The sequence below is a fragment of the Haliotis rubra genome, unplaced genomic scaffold (genome assembly GCF_003918875.1).
Source record: "Haliotis rubra isolate DU_JTF1 unplaced genomic scaffold, ASM391887v1 Scf756, whole genome shotgun sequence".
Lineage (NCBI taxonomy): Eukaryota > Metazoa > Mollusca > Gastropoda > Lepetellida > Haliotidae > Haliotis > Haliotis rubra.
This window is the reverse complement of record NW_025767475.1, coordinates 372,343-391,500: the sequence shown is the minus strand read 5'-3', so window position 1 is coordinate 391,500 and position 19,158 is coordinate 372,343. Positions and strand designations below refer to the sequence as shown.

The 19,158-nt window shown below is 41.4% G+C and overlaps 1 protein-coding gene across 1 annotated transcript; it reads left to right on the top strand.

Annotated features, from left to right (window-relative positions):
* Positions 1 to 2,827: 2,827 nt before the first annotated feature.
* Positions 2,828 to 18,607, top strand: LOC124260235 (polypeptide N-acetylgalactosaminyltransferase 5-like). Its single transcript, XM_046694491.1, has 12 exons — positions 2,828 to 2,911; positions 3,873 to 4,407; positions 5,313 to 5,457; positions 7,965 to 8,128; positions 8,763 to 8,927; positions 9,968 to 10,178; positions 10,776 to 10,893; positions 12,458 to 12,643; positions 14,044 to 14,166; positions 15,098 to 15,190; positions 16,098 to 16,226; positions 17,354 to 18,607. The coding sequence occupies exons 2-12, from the start codon at positions 3,933 to 3,935 to the stop codon at positions 17,477 to 17,479; spliced, it is 1,935 nt and encodes a 644-aa protein (XP_046550447.1). The 5' UTR covers positions 2,828 to 2,911; positions 3,873 to 3,932; the 3' UTR covers positions 17,480 to 18,607.
* Positions 18,608 to 19,158: the final 551 nt, after the last annotated feature.

The following is a 19,158-nucleotide window of genomic DNA, read 5'->3' as shown; positions in this document are numbered from 1 at the left end:
CGAACCTGCGTTTTCGACTGAGGACATATGCTTATCCCTTCCTCTACTGACACCCGTGAAGGTCCGGGTTAGAATTGGTCTTCGCAACCCATGCTTGTCGCCAAAGCCGACTAACGGGATCGGGTGGTCAGGCTCGCTGACTTGGTTGACACATGTCATCGTATCCTAATTGCGAAAATCGACGCTCATTCTGTTGATCACGGGACTGTCTGGTCCATACTCGATTATTTACAGATTGCCTCCATATAGTTGGAATATTCCTAAGTGCGGCGTTGAACAACCAGCCAAGCAACCTTTAAGTGTTCAAGCTCAGGAGTCTGTCTGTACTCGTTCGGCTTTCGTAGTGCTAACGCACTTTGTCGACACATGTTAATAGCAATACTCCACTTAGACCAATAACACCAAATGCGACGCTGCTAGTCCTTATTTAAATTACACCTTCGTCCCGTGCGCCAAATGGGGAGACGAAGTGTTCAGTGTAATAACACATTTCTTCAATTAAACTTATGCTTGAATTGTGACATTTTCAGAATGTGATTTAAACATTGAAATTATTTTAGAGCGTTACATAAAATATGAATTCATTTTACGCTGATATGTCCTTGTTATCACGGATTTATATATGCATATATATCTTTGTTACAAACTAATAATGAAAACATTATTGTTCAATTGTCTTTGTATATTAAGCATACATTAGCAAAAATAGATTTTCTCATCTCGAATTGTATACCCTTAGATATCTATGTAAATATAAAAACAATGTCCCTATATCACTGTTACTCTCGTGTATATGAGCCGGAGGCCTTTCATACAATAAACATCTTTTGACCTGGATTTTGCATCAAATGTATCCGTGGGTATAAGCAACAGTTTCACAAATTACCTTCCGATTTGTTAGAGAATCCTCCGGTTTAAAATCTCCCGTGGTTATGTCGGATTTGATACGTTTTGTATCCTGAAGATGCCTGGGTATACCCAGATACACAAGGGTCCTGTGTCTTGATCGTCCCCTGTGGATTCTATACAAAGCGTTCAAGCATACAACTTGTACCAAAGCGTAGACATGTTCTTGCATAACGAATGTCACTGTGTACCGTGAAAGCTATTAACCTCAGGGACTGAATGACATTCGCTGCAGACTTGCTCTGAGTCATTTGGATGAAGTCTGTTCATTAGATTCCAAGAGCATTCTGAACTAATCTGCCAGGATCTTAAGTGAAACTGTTACAGGGTGACATGTGAAAATAAGACATGTCTCCGTTAAGTTTATTTTGGTTTGTTTGTTGTTTAACGCCGCACTCAGCAATAGACCAGACAATCCAGTGATCAACATCGTAAACATCGATATACGCAAGTGGGATATACTCGACTGAGTCATGGCCTACTTTTGGCCGTCAGGACAGCTGAACCTAACATGATGTGTTCTAATGAACTTTATGCTCGGTTCGATGTTTTATTTCGAAGCGCGGTGGGTGGGCATGTCTCCAGAGAGGTCCTAAGGACACGCCATGGCGTCATATGACGTAACATGGCTCTGATAACTACTTAGCATTGTGGTGAACGCACACCGCTGACACGGGCAGACTTTTACAAAAATGTTAGCATAATGTTCGACGGCATTGCCTCAAGAAGGGTAAAAGTTTATTCCCGATTAATCATTCGGCGCTTTCTCTAGTCGGTGATGAAATGCCACTCATAGTGTCGACCTCTGATAGCGACAACAAAACCCGCTATGTAATAAGGCGCTTTTATTACGGCAATGAGGTCATGCACTGAGGTCATGATGAGATCATACATATGTCTAATAATAATATTAATGTGTCTACTACGTGAGTGTGCATCTATTTTGAAGCGCCATAAATGTAGCTCTTATAACTGCGCAATTGAAGTGCCATGGCACTTTCTTTAAGTTCCAAACAAAAATTATTTTATTATTGTAGAGATTCTACATGCGTTTGTAGACTAGAAATTACAATGATAAATGCACGACCGGTAACCGTTAAGAAATTTCTGCACGGGCACGCGTGTCTCAAATACCATTCATCCTTCAACTATTCCAACTATTCGTTTCAAAACGTATTGATTTACCTCTCGCAAAAAGGGGGATAGCCTAGTGGTTAGGCTCGTCACGCTGAAGACCCGGGTTCGATTCCCCACATTGGAACAATGTGTGAAGCCCATTTCTGGTGTCCCCCGTCATGATATTGCTGGAATATTGATAAAAGCGACGTAAAACCATATTTTCACTCACTCACTTACTCTGAATGTCAAATCCTGCCCTCTGTTGGACGTTTTACCACCTTTACCAGCGTGAATAGTAACATCAGTGTCTTTATTACAGTAACCACTGCTTTTGCATTACATTGTTATTATATTTGTACGGCCTTTGAATAAGCACAGGCACTCTACACTCTATTTATTGCTACAATTATATTCCTTTGCAGTACTTTTATTGATTTGTAAACGTAATAATTTTAGAACCCAATTGTTTATATTACGTCGTTCTCTTGTTGTTAACCACAAATTCATTCACGTACAGATTTGGGATTACATTATTGTTTCAACTTGGGAATGTCACTCAACAATGTGTCTTATATCTGATGCAGACTCAGTTATTTACAGACCCCCGCCATAAAGCTGGAATATTCCTGAATACAGCGTTATACAACAAACCATCCAACCAGCATATCTGATGGTAAGTTTTTCTTTCATTAAAACCCGTGAAAAGACTACAATGCAAGCATGACACACGTGGTGCATGTCAACACTGCAATCGATGGCTTTATGATCTGCAGCCAGGCAGCTGTGCCTACCTGATGTTAGACAGATATGTCAGTGTAGAAATTTGATCATTTCATAAGATGGCCATCCGGTGACAGACACGACAACGTGGAGAGAACGCATTGTGGTATGTAGATGATACAATCTAGAAATGTATTTTAATGAACTATTGAAGCTTCGGTATCAAACCCTACATAACGGTTATGTCTATATGTGTATGTTGCGTTTAACATATCATAAAGCTGAACCCGATAAGTCAGTCCTGCAGTTTATGATACGTTCATTCTACCAGATTTTGAAATTTTGGGGTATACTAAAATATGAAAATAAGGTGCTACAATTAATGGATATTTATGGCTCATTGATAAATATTTCATGTCTCTATCCCTGTATGCATATTATATTTTTAAAAATGTATTTCAAGTTGAGTCTGAGTTCTCTGATGTCATTACCGCAACAACTTGGAGAAAGTTGAAACTATGTTTCTCAAAGGAAATGGAATAAATATGTTTTTTATTTCACGCTCATAGATTTCAAATGATGACTGAAATAATAATTTTGACCTAGTAATTCGTTAATTTAATAATTTTAAAATACATGTGTAAAATTATTATTTTCTTTCACCATTCAGGAACGTATTTTGCTTGTTATCTCCATTTTGGTTATTGCGGTGCACGATCCGTCTTCTAAACGATGTGTTTTACATACTTAGGTCGAATAAATACGCCCCTAGGGACGCTGGGGTAGCTGGGGTTAAGGGGTTCGCTCGTCACGCTGAAGACCCTGGTTCTATTCCCCACATGAGTACAATGTATGAAGTTCATTTGTGGTGTTCCCCTCAGTGATGTTGCTGAAATATTGCTGAAAGCGGCTTAAAACCAAACTCACTCACTCCGTCACTCAGAAACTTACCTACCCTAAAAGTAAGAAGGCATGAAGCCAAAACACAAACCGGTCAAAGAGGTTAATGTATGTGTTTATTAGATTTACCTGCTACCTGAATGATCAGGTCGTTGCAGATAGTGAACCTTGTCTCATAAAATCATATTTATGTTATATGTTTTAATACTTTGACAATTTTATCTCAGGCGTCTTGGAGAGGACAAACTATTTTATGATTGCGTGATTGTCGTCGTACTGATTGTGGGATGATGAGGAAATATCAACGAATGACCTTTCGCCTGTTCAGTTTCTGCTGTATTGTGTTGGTGCTGTGTTCCATGCAATGGGCGCTTCCGTCCGGATATGACGACACGTTGACAGTAAACAGCCCTCACACCCATGGAAGGAGGGAGACACTCACAAGCGGGGACAGACAGTACATGAAGCTGCTGGTACGGGATATGTTTCACGAGATGTTCCCGCAAAATGTCTCAAACGTTCGCGATTTGCTTCAGTCAATTATCACTGACGGACAGAAAGCCAAGGAGGCACTGAAGGAACGCGATAAAGCGGTGTCAAGGAAACAAAGGGAGACTACCACTGTAAAGCAGGGTGTGGGAGCGAATAATGGCAATGTGGTGAAAGTAGGACAGGAAATACAGAATGTTAATCAAAGTTTACAACAACAACCGGAAGTGCAGTTTCCGCCATTTGTTGAAAATAGTCCAGAGGATGGGCCAGGTATGTTGCCTTTTTCACCTTCTTCAAAGTTCCATCGACCTTCGGATATCATAATTTAATGGGGTAAACTTTGATTCACAAAACATGTTCACGTAAAGAGTGTGTATCTGATTAGGTTACATGTGAAGTGTCCATTGCTCTCAGGGTTCCTACTCTGTGGCTGTCACCGGTGATGAAGGTCCGTGGTAAAATGAACCTTCAGTAACCCATGCATGTCGTAAGAGGCGACTAACGGGGTTGGGTGGTCAGGCTCGCTGACTTGGTTGACACATGTCATCGGTTCCCAATTGCGCAGTTCGATGCTCATGCTGTTGATCACTGGATTGTCTGGTCCAGACTCGATTATTTACAGACCGCCGCCATATAGCTGGAATATTGCTGAGTGCGGCGTAAAACGAAACTCACTCACTCATATTGCAAGTGTGCATATCATGAGTGTTATTTTGAATATTCATTTGTATTTACACTGAGTACCGTTTTAAACTTTGTTTCTCTTGATTCAGCTTATGTTTTAAAATATTTTTATGAAGGTATGTTAACGTTCAGTTTCTCTCAGTAAGATTTGATATCACATTCCCCGTTTGATAACATTCCCCGTTGTGCCCACCCGTGAAGATCCGGGTTAGAATTGATCTTCAGCAACCCGTGCTTGTCGTAAAAGGCAACTAAAGGGATCGGGTGGTCAGGCTCGCTTACTTGCTTCACACATGTCATCGTATCCCAATTGTGTAGAACAATGTTCACGATGTTGATCACTGGATTGCTTATCTGGAATATTGTTGCTTGCGGCGTTAAACAACCAACCAAGTAAGTGTGCATGTGATATTTGTTCAACGCTCCCTGTTAGTATGCAATGCATACGTATTTAAAGCAATAACAATATAATTACTTTTCTGATGATGAAGGTGAGTTTGGAAGAGGGTACCTGCCAAAGTTGAACATCACAGAACAAAAAGTAATGGACAAACGACGCCGAATCAACCGCTTCAACGTTTACGTCAGTGACCTCATCTCCATCCACCGACGTCTCCCCGACTCCAGACCCCCTGAGTAGGTAGCCAGCTGTCATGACGTTCAATATGAAATGTATTCATTTTTCAAATTACAACTTATATGCATACACTTTGCTCTCAATAAGGCGTAGTATTTTACAAACCAACAAACATTATAAGTGAAGTGGTTTGGGTATAAATCCTGGATAAGCTATTTCCGTCTTGCATTCTTGAAAACAGAATAATATGCTGAAATTTACACAATATACACACGAACAAGTCGAACTAGACGTCTTAGAAGTATGGAAGTCAGTGTGTGAGATTTCTGACGTACGGACAAAATTTACAGTCAGCCGTCCCGATGGTCTGGTAAATTTGTTTAGATAACATGTTCCATACACCTTAGTAAATTCACCATATCTTAAATCTACTTTTCAAATTGAGCGTTACATTTAGACTTGACAAGTGGATTGTCCGGTGTGGTTAAATCCATTTGGTAACATTTTGAAGTTACCAGCCCTCATGTCTGGCTGGGTTTTTGTCTTATTTCATGCACTGTGGAAGTGCACTTGGGATTGAGAAGATAACATTCCCCCCGCACTTCAAGCACAAATACAAGACCAGTCTACTTTCGACCCCGCGTCTATATCCCCGTAGCAATAACTACCTCCAGCAACTGTTGCACTTGTCAATACTTCGAACATGAAAGGAACTAAAATAGTGCTTCTGCACCGAGGCGCAGAAATCCAACACAATCCAGAACAATGCCTGTTGCGGCGATCAAAATTTTGATCGTGTCCAATTTTACAAATTCTTACAAGTTAATGAACTGTCGATTTGGCTCGAGTCATGTACTTGAGACATTTATGACATTCATACACATTATGTATAATGTGGATAATAATTCAACAATATCACTGCGCTTTTGAATAGACGTACAGTGTACCTGAGACTCCTTCCATGACAATAAAACGGAAACAACCCGACAAAGCCTCTACTAGCAGACAGCAAGTGTATGGTTGTGTCATATCTAACAATGGTACAAAATGGTACACATTATTACCCTGTCTCCAGCTGTTGCTGACTGGTTTATGAATGTAAACTACGGTGTATCAGTACGCTAGCAATGGAAAACCGTCATAAGTCAAAATGTGTACTTGCACGCTCACGCACATGCACACACACACAACACAACAAAAACGCACGCGCACACACAAGTACATGCGCAGTGTATCATAGCCGCAGATTTGTTTTTGTTTTATTTCATCATAGAAAACTCACAAGCTGGAATTTATGAAACGATATTAACATTAGGACCAATGTAGCCAATGTAGCCAACAAAAAGAAAAAAAAAGTAATCGAAGCTTCAGGCAAAATGGCCAAGGGCAAATGACTTACGCAACGCTTAACCAGAATTGTCGATGTTTGGCAGGGGTTGGATAGGAGGTGTTTGGCATACAGTGTACAATTATTTGTTATTGCGTTACACGCTTCGGTTTACTTGTAAGGAAGTTCAATTGTAAATCGAAGACGTCCTTTATCAGTCATTTTCTTGAAATTTTAAACATCTGCAGGGATTATTCACTTCCATCCTGCTGCAAAAAGATCTTTATACGAATGTCGAGTAGTAACCGCTATGTTTGATTTCATTTCCTGATCGTACATTTCTCATATCTCATAAAGTTCACTTTAAAAATTCGTATTGGCTTTTACCAAACAGCTTTCACGTCACAAGTTTGTAGATTGATGGATATTGATTTCTCTTAGATGCATGTCAAAGTGTCCTTAGAGACCATGTTGGGTTCAACAGATTGCAGAACGAATTTCAAATTGGCATCACTTACGACCAATATATGGTGGGCATTTCGGTGTCTATGTTGCTCTTCGAGCGTCATTTTGCGGCCATATTGAGCTGAAGGCAATCTGAAGTGCATTAATTGATTTATTGATAAGAAGAGGTATAAATCCAGAAAAACTCTGACACTATCGCCTAAATAGCTTCAAGATGTGACACGTGTAGACAAGTGATCAATTTCAGTTGTATTGATATTGTGAGGCAGCTTTAGGTAGAACGCTATGGAAGTTTCCGTGTCACTTTACACGTGTTCCCCAGTCAGCGTGAATGTAGGCAGAAAGATGAAGGGTTGAAATTTAACCTGCTACTTCACTCTCTATTGCCAGAGGATCTTGAGGAATGAAGGGCAATAACCTTTTAATTTTGGCAGATCATCACATTAACCACATAACTTTTGATGTTGACGAGATAGAAACGTAACGGGAATAAAGTTATTTTGTACCTTTTTCACCGCGAGACACAATTTTCAATCATTATGACTTCTATAGGGATGGGCTCTTTTGTTGGAGGTTCAGTGTTCTCCCAAAGAGCATACTTAAAACCAACGTTCGTTTCTTTGTTTCTCAACACTACAACCAGCAATATTTAAGGTTAATGTCGAACTGCATGGCAAAATGTCTATTGGTTTTAGTATGATCTTTGAACATTGAAGCTCCAATGAAAGAATACATATATCATACATATTAAGATACATAACGTCAATCGTCCAGGTGTAAAAGCATCACGTACGAACATCTACCGATGGCCAGTATCATCATGTGTTTCCACAACGAGGCCTGGTCTGTTCTCCTGCGGAGTGTCCACAGTATACTGGACAGGTCACCGACACACTTACTGAGGGAGATCATATTGGTGGATGACTTTTCTGCACAAGGTATACCAGCCTATCCTCTCCGCATCATCCAAGCTCCTGTTTTAGGAGTTTAGGACGATAAATGTTTCTTTTCAAAACATTTATATAATAATCATATAACTACGGTTATGCATGGACATATTAGTGTAATTTCGGTCTAGCTATGACATAACCACAACATAGCATTTGTGTGTTTTTGTAGCAATACGTGGAAATCGCCAGAACGGGGGAATAATCAGAGTCGTTTGTCTAACGGGAACGATACCAGCGCAGTTCAGTTGCAAATTCGACAACAATGGTTCATTAAAAATCAGAGAATCAATCAGATCTCAACAAACTGACACCCGGTGTTGGCCAAATTGCAGCACTATAATATCAGTACCACTACTCGGTGTATGTCAAGTTCTGGACCATGGTATAAATCCCCAGAGATTTACAAAGCACCTCATGTCCTCGTGATGCTGCAACAACAACTACATATAAACAATCTATAAATATATATAATTAGTGAAAACTGATGGAACTATTTGATTGTGCTTATGTATCCTTGGGCTGTTTCACGTGACAGTATAATTGGTGTTGACATTTAATCGTCTTTGTTGAATCGTTTCTGAATGCATGGTAAAAACGTTCACAAGGTGTTTTTTTGTAATAGAACATCTGAAGGCACCCTTGGAGAAATACATGGCTCAGTATCCCAAGGTAAAAATTGTACGGGCACCAGAACGAGGGGGCCTCACACGTGCTCGGTTGCTTGGATACAAGAACGCCCAGGGACCGGTCATTGTATTCTTGGATTCTCATATCGAATGCTTCCCAGGTATGTGCACCAATAAACATATTATTAACTTGCAATGAAATGTTTCGAGTTTGTGCCATTGGGTAAGACTTTCATTGACGTATTTGAATGGGCATGTCTGTCCTATACACATACTTTGAACCTAACATATGCTTTTGACGCTGCATGGACATACAGGCAATCATGGTGTTGGACCTGCAGGTGAAACCCATTGTGGAGATTACCGAATGCTGATTTGTCCTCAGTCATTTCAGAATGTAGCATTCGTGGCTAATGCTGTATGTAATCTCACATATATGTCACGTAACAATTTGCCTTGTGTTTGATTTACCATCCAACGCAAGGGAATGGTTAAGAGGTAGATATTAATGTCTCACAAACATTTTCAACGAAATTAAGAATTGTCAAAGAAGTTGAAGTGCAGAACGCCTTAAAGATAAGGTTTAATCCCAAATATGCATATGTTACAAGTGAACCATATCTCAACGCAAACAGCAACATACAGAGAAATACCAGCTTCCGCAACAGGACATGCGGCGTTATTATCTACACACCACAGCAGGCTTACCGACTCACAGCCATCAAACATAACGATAAACAATCGGTGGAACACAATGTTGCATATACGGAAGACGGCATCTTGCCGACATGGCCTACCACTAAATGTAATACGGATGTCATCAGTGAGGAGACACCTGTTATCGGTTCCAAATTGCGCAGATCGATGCTCATGCTGTTGATCACTGGATTGTCTGGTCCCGACTCGATTATTTACAGACCGCCGCCATGTAGCTAAAATGTTGCTGAGTGCGGTGTAAAACTAAACTCACTCATTCACTCACTCATCAGTGAGAAGTCTACGATTTCACCTATTGTTTACTAAAAACTTATCATACACCCCAGTTATGAAAATATCAATGGTAAATATGTATCTTCACCTGTTGTTCATCTTTTTCATGAACTATAAAAATCATAAAAGTACCCAAACATAACAAGGAAGTGAAATGTGAAACTTGATAAATAATGTCGAGAGAAGCTGTATATTGGTTGCATTTCTTCAGGATGGCTGGAACCGTTACTTAGCCGCATCGCCAACGACCCCACAACAGTACCTTTTCCCCATGTGCTTCCTATAAAGACGGAAGACTTCTCCACCTCTGCCGCTCAAATGGATCAAGTTGGTTACTTTCGGTGGACAAATCTCTCATTTGATTGGCTACCAATCCCAGAGAAAGAGAAGAAGAGACGGAAGAATAATGCTGACCCTGCAAGGTTTGTATAAAGAACAGCCCGTGTAGGACTATGAGAGTGAGCGAGCCAGTGGCCTTATCATTACCGGTTTGTTAGACAGGGCAGTTCCATTCTATAGACTAGGCCAGTACATGAAGCATTAACAGCTGGCCATGGCGAACCATGGTACACCGACACGCACCCCCGACAATGGAAGACTCACTCACTCACTCACTCACTCACTCACTCACTCACTCCTCTCCACTCACTCACTCACTCACCACTCACTCACCCTCACTCACTCCTCCTCACTCACTCCACTCACTCCTCCTCACTCCACCTCTCACTCACTCACTCACTCACTCACTCCACCTCACTCCTCACTCACTCCACTCACTCACTCACTCACTCACTCACTCACTCACTCACTCACTCACTCACTCACTCACTCACTCACTCACTCACTCACTCACTCACTCACTCACTCACTCACTCACTCACTCACTCACTCTCACTCACTCACTCACTCACTCACTCACTCACTCACTCACTCACTCGGTACAACACCGCTTGCTTTCATTGTCGGCCATTTCAGCTTTGTGTTGTGTGTGTTCCTGAATCTGGCTGTGTATTTCCCAGATCGTCTACCATGCCTGGTGGGTTGTTTGCCATCGACAAGGCCTTTTTCACTTCACTGGGGACGTATGACCCGGATCTGTTGTACTGGGGTGGCGAGAACATGGAGCTGTCGTTCAAGGTAAATCTGTCACTGTAGCAATCAACATGAGAACATGGAGTTGTCGTTCAAGATAAATCTGTCAGTGTAGCAATCAACAAAGAGAACATGGAGTTGTCGTTCAAGGTAAATCTGTCACTGTAGCAATCAACAAGAGAACGTGGAGTTGTCGTTCAAGGTAAATCTGTCAGTGTAGCAATCAACAAGAGAACGTGGAGTTGTCGTTCAAGGTAAATCTGTCACTGTAGCAATCAACAAGTAAATCTGTCACTGTAGCAATCAACATGAGAACATGGAGTTGTCGTTCAAGGTAAATCTGTCACTGTAGCAATCAACAAGAGAACGTGGAGTTGTCGTTCAAGGTAAATCTGTCAGTGTAGCAATCAACAAGAGAACGTGGAGTTGTCGTTCAAGGTAAATCTGTCATGGTAACCATAAACACGTGCTGGGACGAAATTCTAGATTATAACGGAGCTCATGTCGGCGTAGGTAACAATCGGATACTGTCACTTCCTGTGTGACGTCATATCAGTGTAAAATCATGAAGTGTCAGTGTGTGTGTGCTAGGCATCGAGATATTGTTATTTACAAGGGAAATGTTGTACGCGATATTGTCCGTGAAAGTAGGGAATGTTGTTTTCTACATTGAGAAATCGGATAAAAAGCGGATGTTACAGAAGATATTGTCAAAAAAAAGAGGACATGTAAGAAACCTATGTGAAATTGTCAGTATATGTGAGAAATCTATCTAATACTTTCAGTAAAAGTGAGACGTCTATATGATATTGTCAGTATATGTGAGAAATCTATCTAATACTTTCAGTAAAAGTGAGACGTCTACATGATATTGATAGTAAAAGTGAAAGTGTAAGTTGCATGATACATTTACAGTAACAACGAGAACGTTGTGTGAGATATTAACCTTAGAATTAGGGACGGTTTATATGACATGGTCAGGAAGAGTTAAGATGTTATATGAGACACTGACATAAAGACATCACACCATTATTCGTCTTTATTCTATTTAAGTGTCGAACTCAATATTCACGAGGTTAAAGGGCAAGATGTAACCATGAAAATTGGTAACCTTAAGATGTTGCATGTCTTCATAGATGGTCGGCTGTTTTTGGTTTGGTTTGGATGTTGTTTAACGCCGCACTCAGCAATATTCCAGCTATATGTCTGTAAATAATCGAGTCTGAATAAACAATCTAGTGATTAACATCATGAGCATCGATCTACACAATTGGGATGCGATCTAATGTGTCAACCAAGTCAGCGTGCCTCATCCCCGCGTGTTGCCTTATACGACAGATCAATTCTAAACCGGATAATAACGGGTCGATAATTGTCAGCTGGTTTGGATTGGAATGCATTATGATAATTAGTCCACGAAAGCACTACGCCTTCATGGACTTATTAAACAAATAATTGCTACACTGCTGAGGACGTGATATAATTCCCGCTTGGTGAAGTATAATATGTCCGACTAAAAACATTGAACACCGTGACTCACAAGCGTTTAGAACTTTGTGACGTGTATGCATGTATTGGGGAATGTATCAAGTTCATGATTATGTTACAGGTGTGGATGTGTAACGGGACTATAGAATACCACCCCTGCTCCCAGGTGGGACATATATTCCGCTCATCAACACCCATCATGTTCGAAAACTCTGGCGCCATGATCATCCGAAACTCCATGCGTGTAGCCGAAGTGTGGATGGACGAATACAAAGAGCTCTTCTACGACGCTTCCTATCCAAAAGCTGTGAGTAGTAGTAACATAAGGAAGAAGCTATGGCGAATAAGGTGTTGTCTGTGTGGATCGTGGAAGTGCCTAGCTACTATTCTAAAATATAGTCATGTTAATTCTAGTAAGTAATGGAAAGCAAATCAATGGGTACGCCTGCGCCAGTCATGTATCCCAAATGAGTAGGTTCAAATAATCGACGTGAAACGCATAAACATGGCGCCATATGGCCGTCTGGGGTCTCAAGCGTCGACACGTCAATCCATTCTGATAGTCACCTGTAAATATATTAGATTACTGAGCACCGCTTTAGATATAATTTGTACTGGGGCAGAAAGGGATGTGACATACTCTCTTCCTTCAGTCCCCGGGTATTTTGACATTGCTATTATGTATAAAATTGTATATTCTTTAAAATGTGAGACAGCACCTAATAGAAGTTACTGTCCTTCTCGAAACTTTGTCAAAGTAGCGGTAGATGACATGTAGCAGTAGATGAAAATGTTCAGTCTTCTATAAGGTACAACTATGAAAAACAACTGTTATGATTCACCCAAAATAGGCCTTATATTCCAAGTTGAGGAGGCACCGACGCATGGGTCCAAATGTCGAGTTCAGCAGATTCATCTTCATAAGGCAGTAGACAGACTGACAAATGCCACTTCCAACCATTTATTGGCTCAAATGTAGCTCCATCAGTGTCTATCACGATCCCTATCTCTTTCATGGTCAATGCTTAATACGGGTTATAGTGAAAACAGACCCCGGCGAAAACGGCCACAACAAAATTCTAGAAAACGGCCACCGCAGCTGTAGAAAAAGGCCTCTAAGCCTAAAGCACACAGCCTGTATATATAGTAGAAAACTACGTGTAGTTTATTTTGCTTTTATTCATTTCCAAATCAACATTATTATTACGAAGTCAACAACAATGACAAGATAGTCATGGCACTTTTGGTTGGCTAAAATGATCTTAATTCTTAATTCACCTTTGATGTAATTAAATCTTCTACGAATCCGCTCGTCAATATTAACACTACCTTATTATCATATTTCTCTATCTTGAACTAATCTCACCAGTAAAATCTACAATCAATCAAATTGGTTCGTTCATCGTAACTATCAAAACAACCAATAAATCTTCAAAGGTGAAACCGCCATGGATATCGAAACTAACAAATCAATCAATCAATTTTTAAAAGCTGATTCGCAATGAAGTAAATCTCTGTTATTTAGGATCAATATAACAACCTTTGCTCTTGGTGCAACTATGTTGGCCGTTTCTCTAGGTTCGGCGGCCGTTCTCTCTAACGCGGTGGCCGTTTTCTCAAATTGTTTTTGGTCCGTTTTCACTGCGGTCCGTTTTCCCCGTATTCCCTTAATGCACCACAATTCACTCTCATACTGATTTTTTTCAGGACTTTGGCGATGTTTCCGCGAGGAGGGAATTGCGAGAAAGCTTACATTGCCATGACTTCCGGTGGTATCTTGATAATGTTTTTCCTCTCCCAATACCGAAACGTTCACTTGCCGCGGGTGAGGTGAGTGAGCCAATTTACATCCACAGTTAATGTAGTATTATCTCAAAGCGAACACGTTGTGTGGAAATGACCGTTGTCTATAATTAAAAGCTAGGTCTCTGCGTATTCCTTACTAAGTGATCACTTTTCGGTTGTGTGCACGTCGAAGTTTTCAGGTTGGTCCCTTCAACTTCCACACAAGGGTGTTTGACTGTGCCCATCAAAATGTGTCAGTTTAACTGTTGTTCAAAACATCATAACAAATTCAAAATGTTTCATTTTTTAATTCATTGTCATTTCATGGTTCAGTAGACCCTGGGGCGGTGGGGTAACCTAGTGGTTAAAGCGTTGGCTCGTCACGCCAGAAGACCCGGGTTCGAATCCCCACATGGGTACAATGTGTGAAGCCCATTTCTGGTGTCCCCGCCGTGATGTTGCTGGAATATTGCTAAAAGCGGCGTAAAACCAAACTCAGTCAGTCAGTCAGTCAGTAGACCCTGAGAGCTGAACAGGCTAAAGATGAAGCCGTGACTAACCTGGCTGGCAAGGTCCTTAGAGGAAAGTTAATGAGGTTGCCGTTGCAGTCTCAGGATGTCTCGACTGGGACCAAATTGCCGCCTACTGTCGTAACGGAGACAATTTGGTATACCTGAAAGCTATGATCATGGGTTCGAATCCCGACTCCTCCGGATTATGTTTCCTGCATTGTCTGCACCATGCTTGAGCTCATGGGTTTCACCGACATGGCATGCGTTTACGACCTTCACCACTTCGGACTTCCCTCCCACATAAAACAGACACACTATGATATAAGTGGAATATTGTCTTTCGAGACCTGACTGTACATTACAATGTACATTACAAAGCATTGTACAAAAGCATTCATGAATTGATTTCAGAAAGTAACAATATTTTGATGGCCTCACGTACAGGTGTTTGACGTTTGTTGTAGATACGCCACGCGAGTAAACCTATGTGCATGGACATCCAGGGCTACACCATGGTGCCTGGCATGTATAATTGCCACGGGCAGGGAATCAACCAGGTAAGGCCTTCACGTACCCACGTCCTCATGCATTTCCCTGTGCATGCCTAGCTGTAAACAGTCACGCTTTCTCTATGCTCACGCCAAAGACCTAGGTACGATTCCACACATGGGTACCATGCGTACATGTGAAGCCCATTCCCGGTGGAATATTGCTAGAAGCGGCGTAAACTCAAACTCCGTCACTCACTAGCTCTGTGCGACTGCTACCTGAAAACAGTCATGCTTTGTCTATGTTCATGCTACCTGTAAACAGTCATGCTTTGTCTCTGTTCATGCTACCTGTAAACAGTCATGTTTTCTGTATGTTCATGCTACCCGTAAACAGTCATGCTTTGTCTCTATGTTCATGCTACCTGTAAACAGTCATGCTTTCTCTATGTTCATGCTACCCGTAAACAGTCATGCTTTGTCTCTATGTTCATGCTACCTGTAAACAGTCATTGATCCCCCCACCCAACCACAGTACATTGTGTGGGACCCATGAAGATCCGGTTTAGAATTGATCTTCAGTAACCCGTGCTTGTCCTAAGAGCTGAGTGAGTGAGTGAGTTTAGCTTTACGCCGCACTCAGCAATATTCCAGCTATATGGCGGCGTAAGAGGTGAGTAACGGGATCGGGTGGTCAGACTCGCTGACTTGGTTGACACATGTCATCGTATCCCAATTGCGTACATTGATGCTCAAGCTCTTGATCACTGGATTGTCTGATCAGACTCTATTATTTACAGACAACCGTCATATAGCTGTCATATTGCTGCGTGCGGCGTAAAACTAAACTCTCTCACTCACTACAGCGTGTGAGACATATTTCTGGTGTCGCCCGCGGTGATGCTGCTGGAATATTGCTTGCTAAAAGTGGCGTAAGACTAAACTCACTCACTCAACACTACATATTTCCTTGCAGAGATGGCTCATCCACGAAGATGGAGTGATCACACATGACCGGTTTAAGATGTGTTACGAACATGAATCCTTCGTCCTTAAAGCAGGGGCATGTACCAACGTGAAGCCCTACTGGATTTATCACGAACAGGTTTGTCAGTCTAGCCGAATTTAAATTCTGGTACCTGAAAATTTGAGGGACATGTTGTCTTCTATCATCATAAGAAATATTCTCCAACAGCTGAGTCAATTGTACGATTCATGCCCCAGGCATACTTTTTGTAAGAAAAAAAAACGTTGACGAGAAAGAAGCTGATTGGTAGTCTATTGACGGGTGTGAGAGTCAGCTAAATTAATGGAGTGGACGGGGAGGGTAACTTGGCTGATTCACTGTCAAAGTATCACGTTAGTCAACACGTCACCATTAAATCACCCTCGTTTTTTTCTGTTAAAACGGACCCCGCCGCCATATTGTTAGAATATTGCAAAAGCGGCGTAAAACCTCATTCACGCACTCAATCACACTCGTTACAGATCGCATCTCAGTTTCAATGGTGCAGGTAGGTTTTGACGAAGAAATGACGATAAGAAAAAGGCGTCTCTGTTATAACAGCTATGATATTTGTACTCAGAATGTCATGCCGAAAAATAATATCTCTATGACATACGAGGTAAGTTTTCCTGAAACACAACGGGGACGGTGGTGTAGCCTCATGGTTAAAGCGCTCGCTCGTCACGACGAAGACCGGGGATCGACTCCCCAGATTGGTACAATGTGTGAATCCCTTTTCTGGTGTCACCTGCCGTGATATTGATATTTTAAGCGGCTTAAACCCATACTCACTCACACACTGAAACAAAATGCATTTCAAGTTACGCCAGATGTGAAAACAGTGCTTGAGAAAATTTATCTTCCCATCACCGCATGGTCCAAAGTTTTCATCGTCAAAATCTAGACAGACAGCACTGTCTGTACCTGCATAGACTGGGAAATATGCGGGCCCCAGTTAAATGCCTGGAATAATGGAATAACTGTAGCAGTAAAAAATGTTATTTACTCACGTACACGTTTAAAAATTTCACGCAGTGACCCTGTATATCAATGAACCAGTACATCCGTACCTACCTTTCCATATATTGCTGTCTCATAGGAGAATGACCTGAAATGCATATGAAAATTTAATTACCATCATGTGTAGGTTTGACCAATTTAGGATGGAACATTTATGTAAGTCATAACATGAATACAAATAATTAGTGTGTTTGTTCAAATTTCAGAACCAAACTCTTGTTCACAATCCTACAAAACTGTGCCTCCAAATGGGCGTGGACTTCAAACTAAAAATGGAGACGTGTACTGGGACGTCATGGCAACAGTGGATACTGCCCAAGAAACATGGATGAGAAACGTAAATAACAGTTTCCAAGTGTCAATGTGTGTGTGTGTGTGTGTGTGTGTGTGTGTGTGTGTGTGTGTTAAGAGTAAGATGTGTGTGTGTATGTGTACGTGCGCGCGTGTATGCGTGAGAGCGAGAGAGAGAGAGAAAGAGAGAGAGGGAGAGATAGAGAAAAAGAGAGAGAGGGAAATGGCGTGTGGAGGAAAGACATATTCTGTCAGAGATTTTCATAGGTGTTATATGTCAATGATTTTACATAAATGTACATTGCGTCTCAGACATAATAAATTTTCATCACTGGTCTCAGAGCGCTTTTTCAATGATTGCAACGTGTTGTGAATGGACATTCCACAGACCTTTTCTTGGTAGAACGCCCAATACCCTATGATCTCACGTGATCCTATTTACCGCAGCTGACGAATTGGGATCGCATAGCTCATGGTATAATATTTACATGTCACTATTGTCATTACGACTAAATCCGATTTAAATGGAACAGCATGTCTATATGTGCTTCACACTGCATATGCCGTTCATGACTGCGGTGCCCTTATTTGTAGCAGTGCTTGTGTTGATACACTTTTAATAATAATGTAATATTTAAATGCATGCAGAGACAGGCGACAGCTATGCATGTAGATCCATTTCCTCTTCTTAGCAAAACATGCACTCGGGTCAAGTGTAAGTTCTTCTTGTGCGGGGAAGGTGTAATAGTTAGAATTTCAACTACCGTCAGGAATCCATCTTGGCATAAAATAATTTCAACCCATGGTGATCTGGGTTAGACAGAGTCCATATCCACCGTTCGTCTTTAGACGAAGAACCTTCAGAATGCAGCACCAACATTTCACGTCAAAACGATCTTCACTATAGATCACACGTTACTGAGACAGAAAGGCTGTTTTGGGACCCAACTCGCGACCTTCCCATTGTCTGCCCGACAGCCAGCCTGTCACACTATGTGTTAATCTGTCGAGTTATGGCTGAGACGTTACGAAAATGAACGGAAAGGTCTCAGAAAAGAAAAGGTCTCAGACAATCACGAAGATGAATGAGTTTAGCCTAGTGGTTAAAGCGTTCGCTCGTCACGCCGAAAACCCGGGTTCGATTGGGCACATAGGTACAATGTGTCTTATATTGCAGGAATATTGTCAAAAGCGGCGTAAAACCATACCCACTAACTAATGATTAAAAAATAATGTTATTCACAAAGCGCCTGTTTCCAGGCATCTGCCAATGCTCAAGGCTCTAAGACATTAGTACCCCGGATAACCCAAGCTGCCTGTAAGGCGCTAGAAGGTTGACAGTCATATGACTTACCACACCGGGTACCCATTCACTGCTGGGTGAACAAAGGCAATTCATGAGATCACATGTATCACGTGTGCTTCGCTGTGGGGCAGGACTGAAGGCCTAGAAACTCTCAGGAGTCAAGCTCCCAAACACGGTCACCCATCCAAGGATTGTCCGCGACCACTTCAACTAATTTGTGACCTGGACTTTATGCCAAGGACCACACAACACCTCTTGTTCAGAAGCTGTTCGATTCTATACCTTTGAGTCCAGGGTCCTGAGACAGACTTCCGCTGTGGTTCTTCCCCTTAAAGTACTGGTAATGTGTGTATGGGTATAATACTCAAAAGGTTTACTGTCACTTTTACAAAGAGGAGTGGATTTATTGAGAAG

Bases quoted from the DNA above. Each gene is read 5' to 3' on its own strand.
- LOC124260235 (XM_046694491.1), top strand. From the start codon at position 3,933: ATGATGAGGAAATATCAACGAATGACCTTTCGCCTGTTCAGTTTCTGC. The intron at 4,408-5,312 runs GTATGTTGCCTT...CTGATGATGAAG, and splicing joins TAGTCCAGAGGATGGGCCAG to GTGAGTTTGGAAGAGGGTAC. The intron at 5,458-7,964 runs GTAGGTAGCCAG...TCAATCGTCCAG, and splicing joins CCCGACTCCAGACCCCCTGA to GTGTAAAAGCATCACGTACG.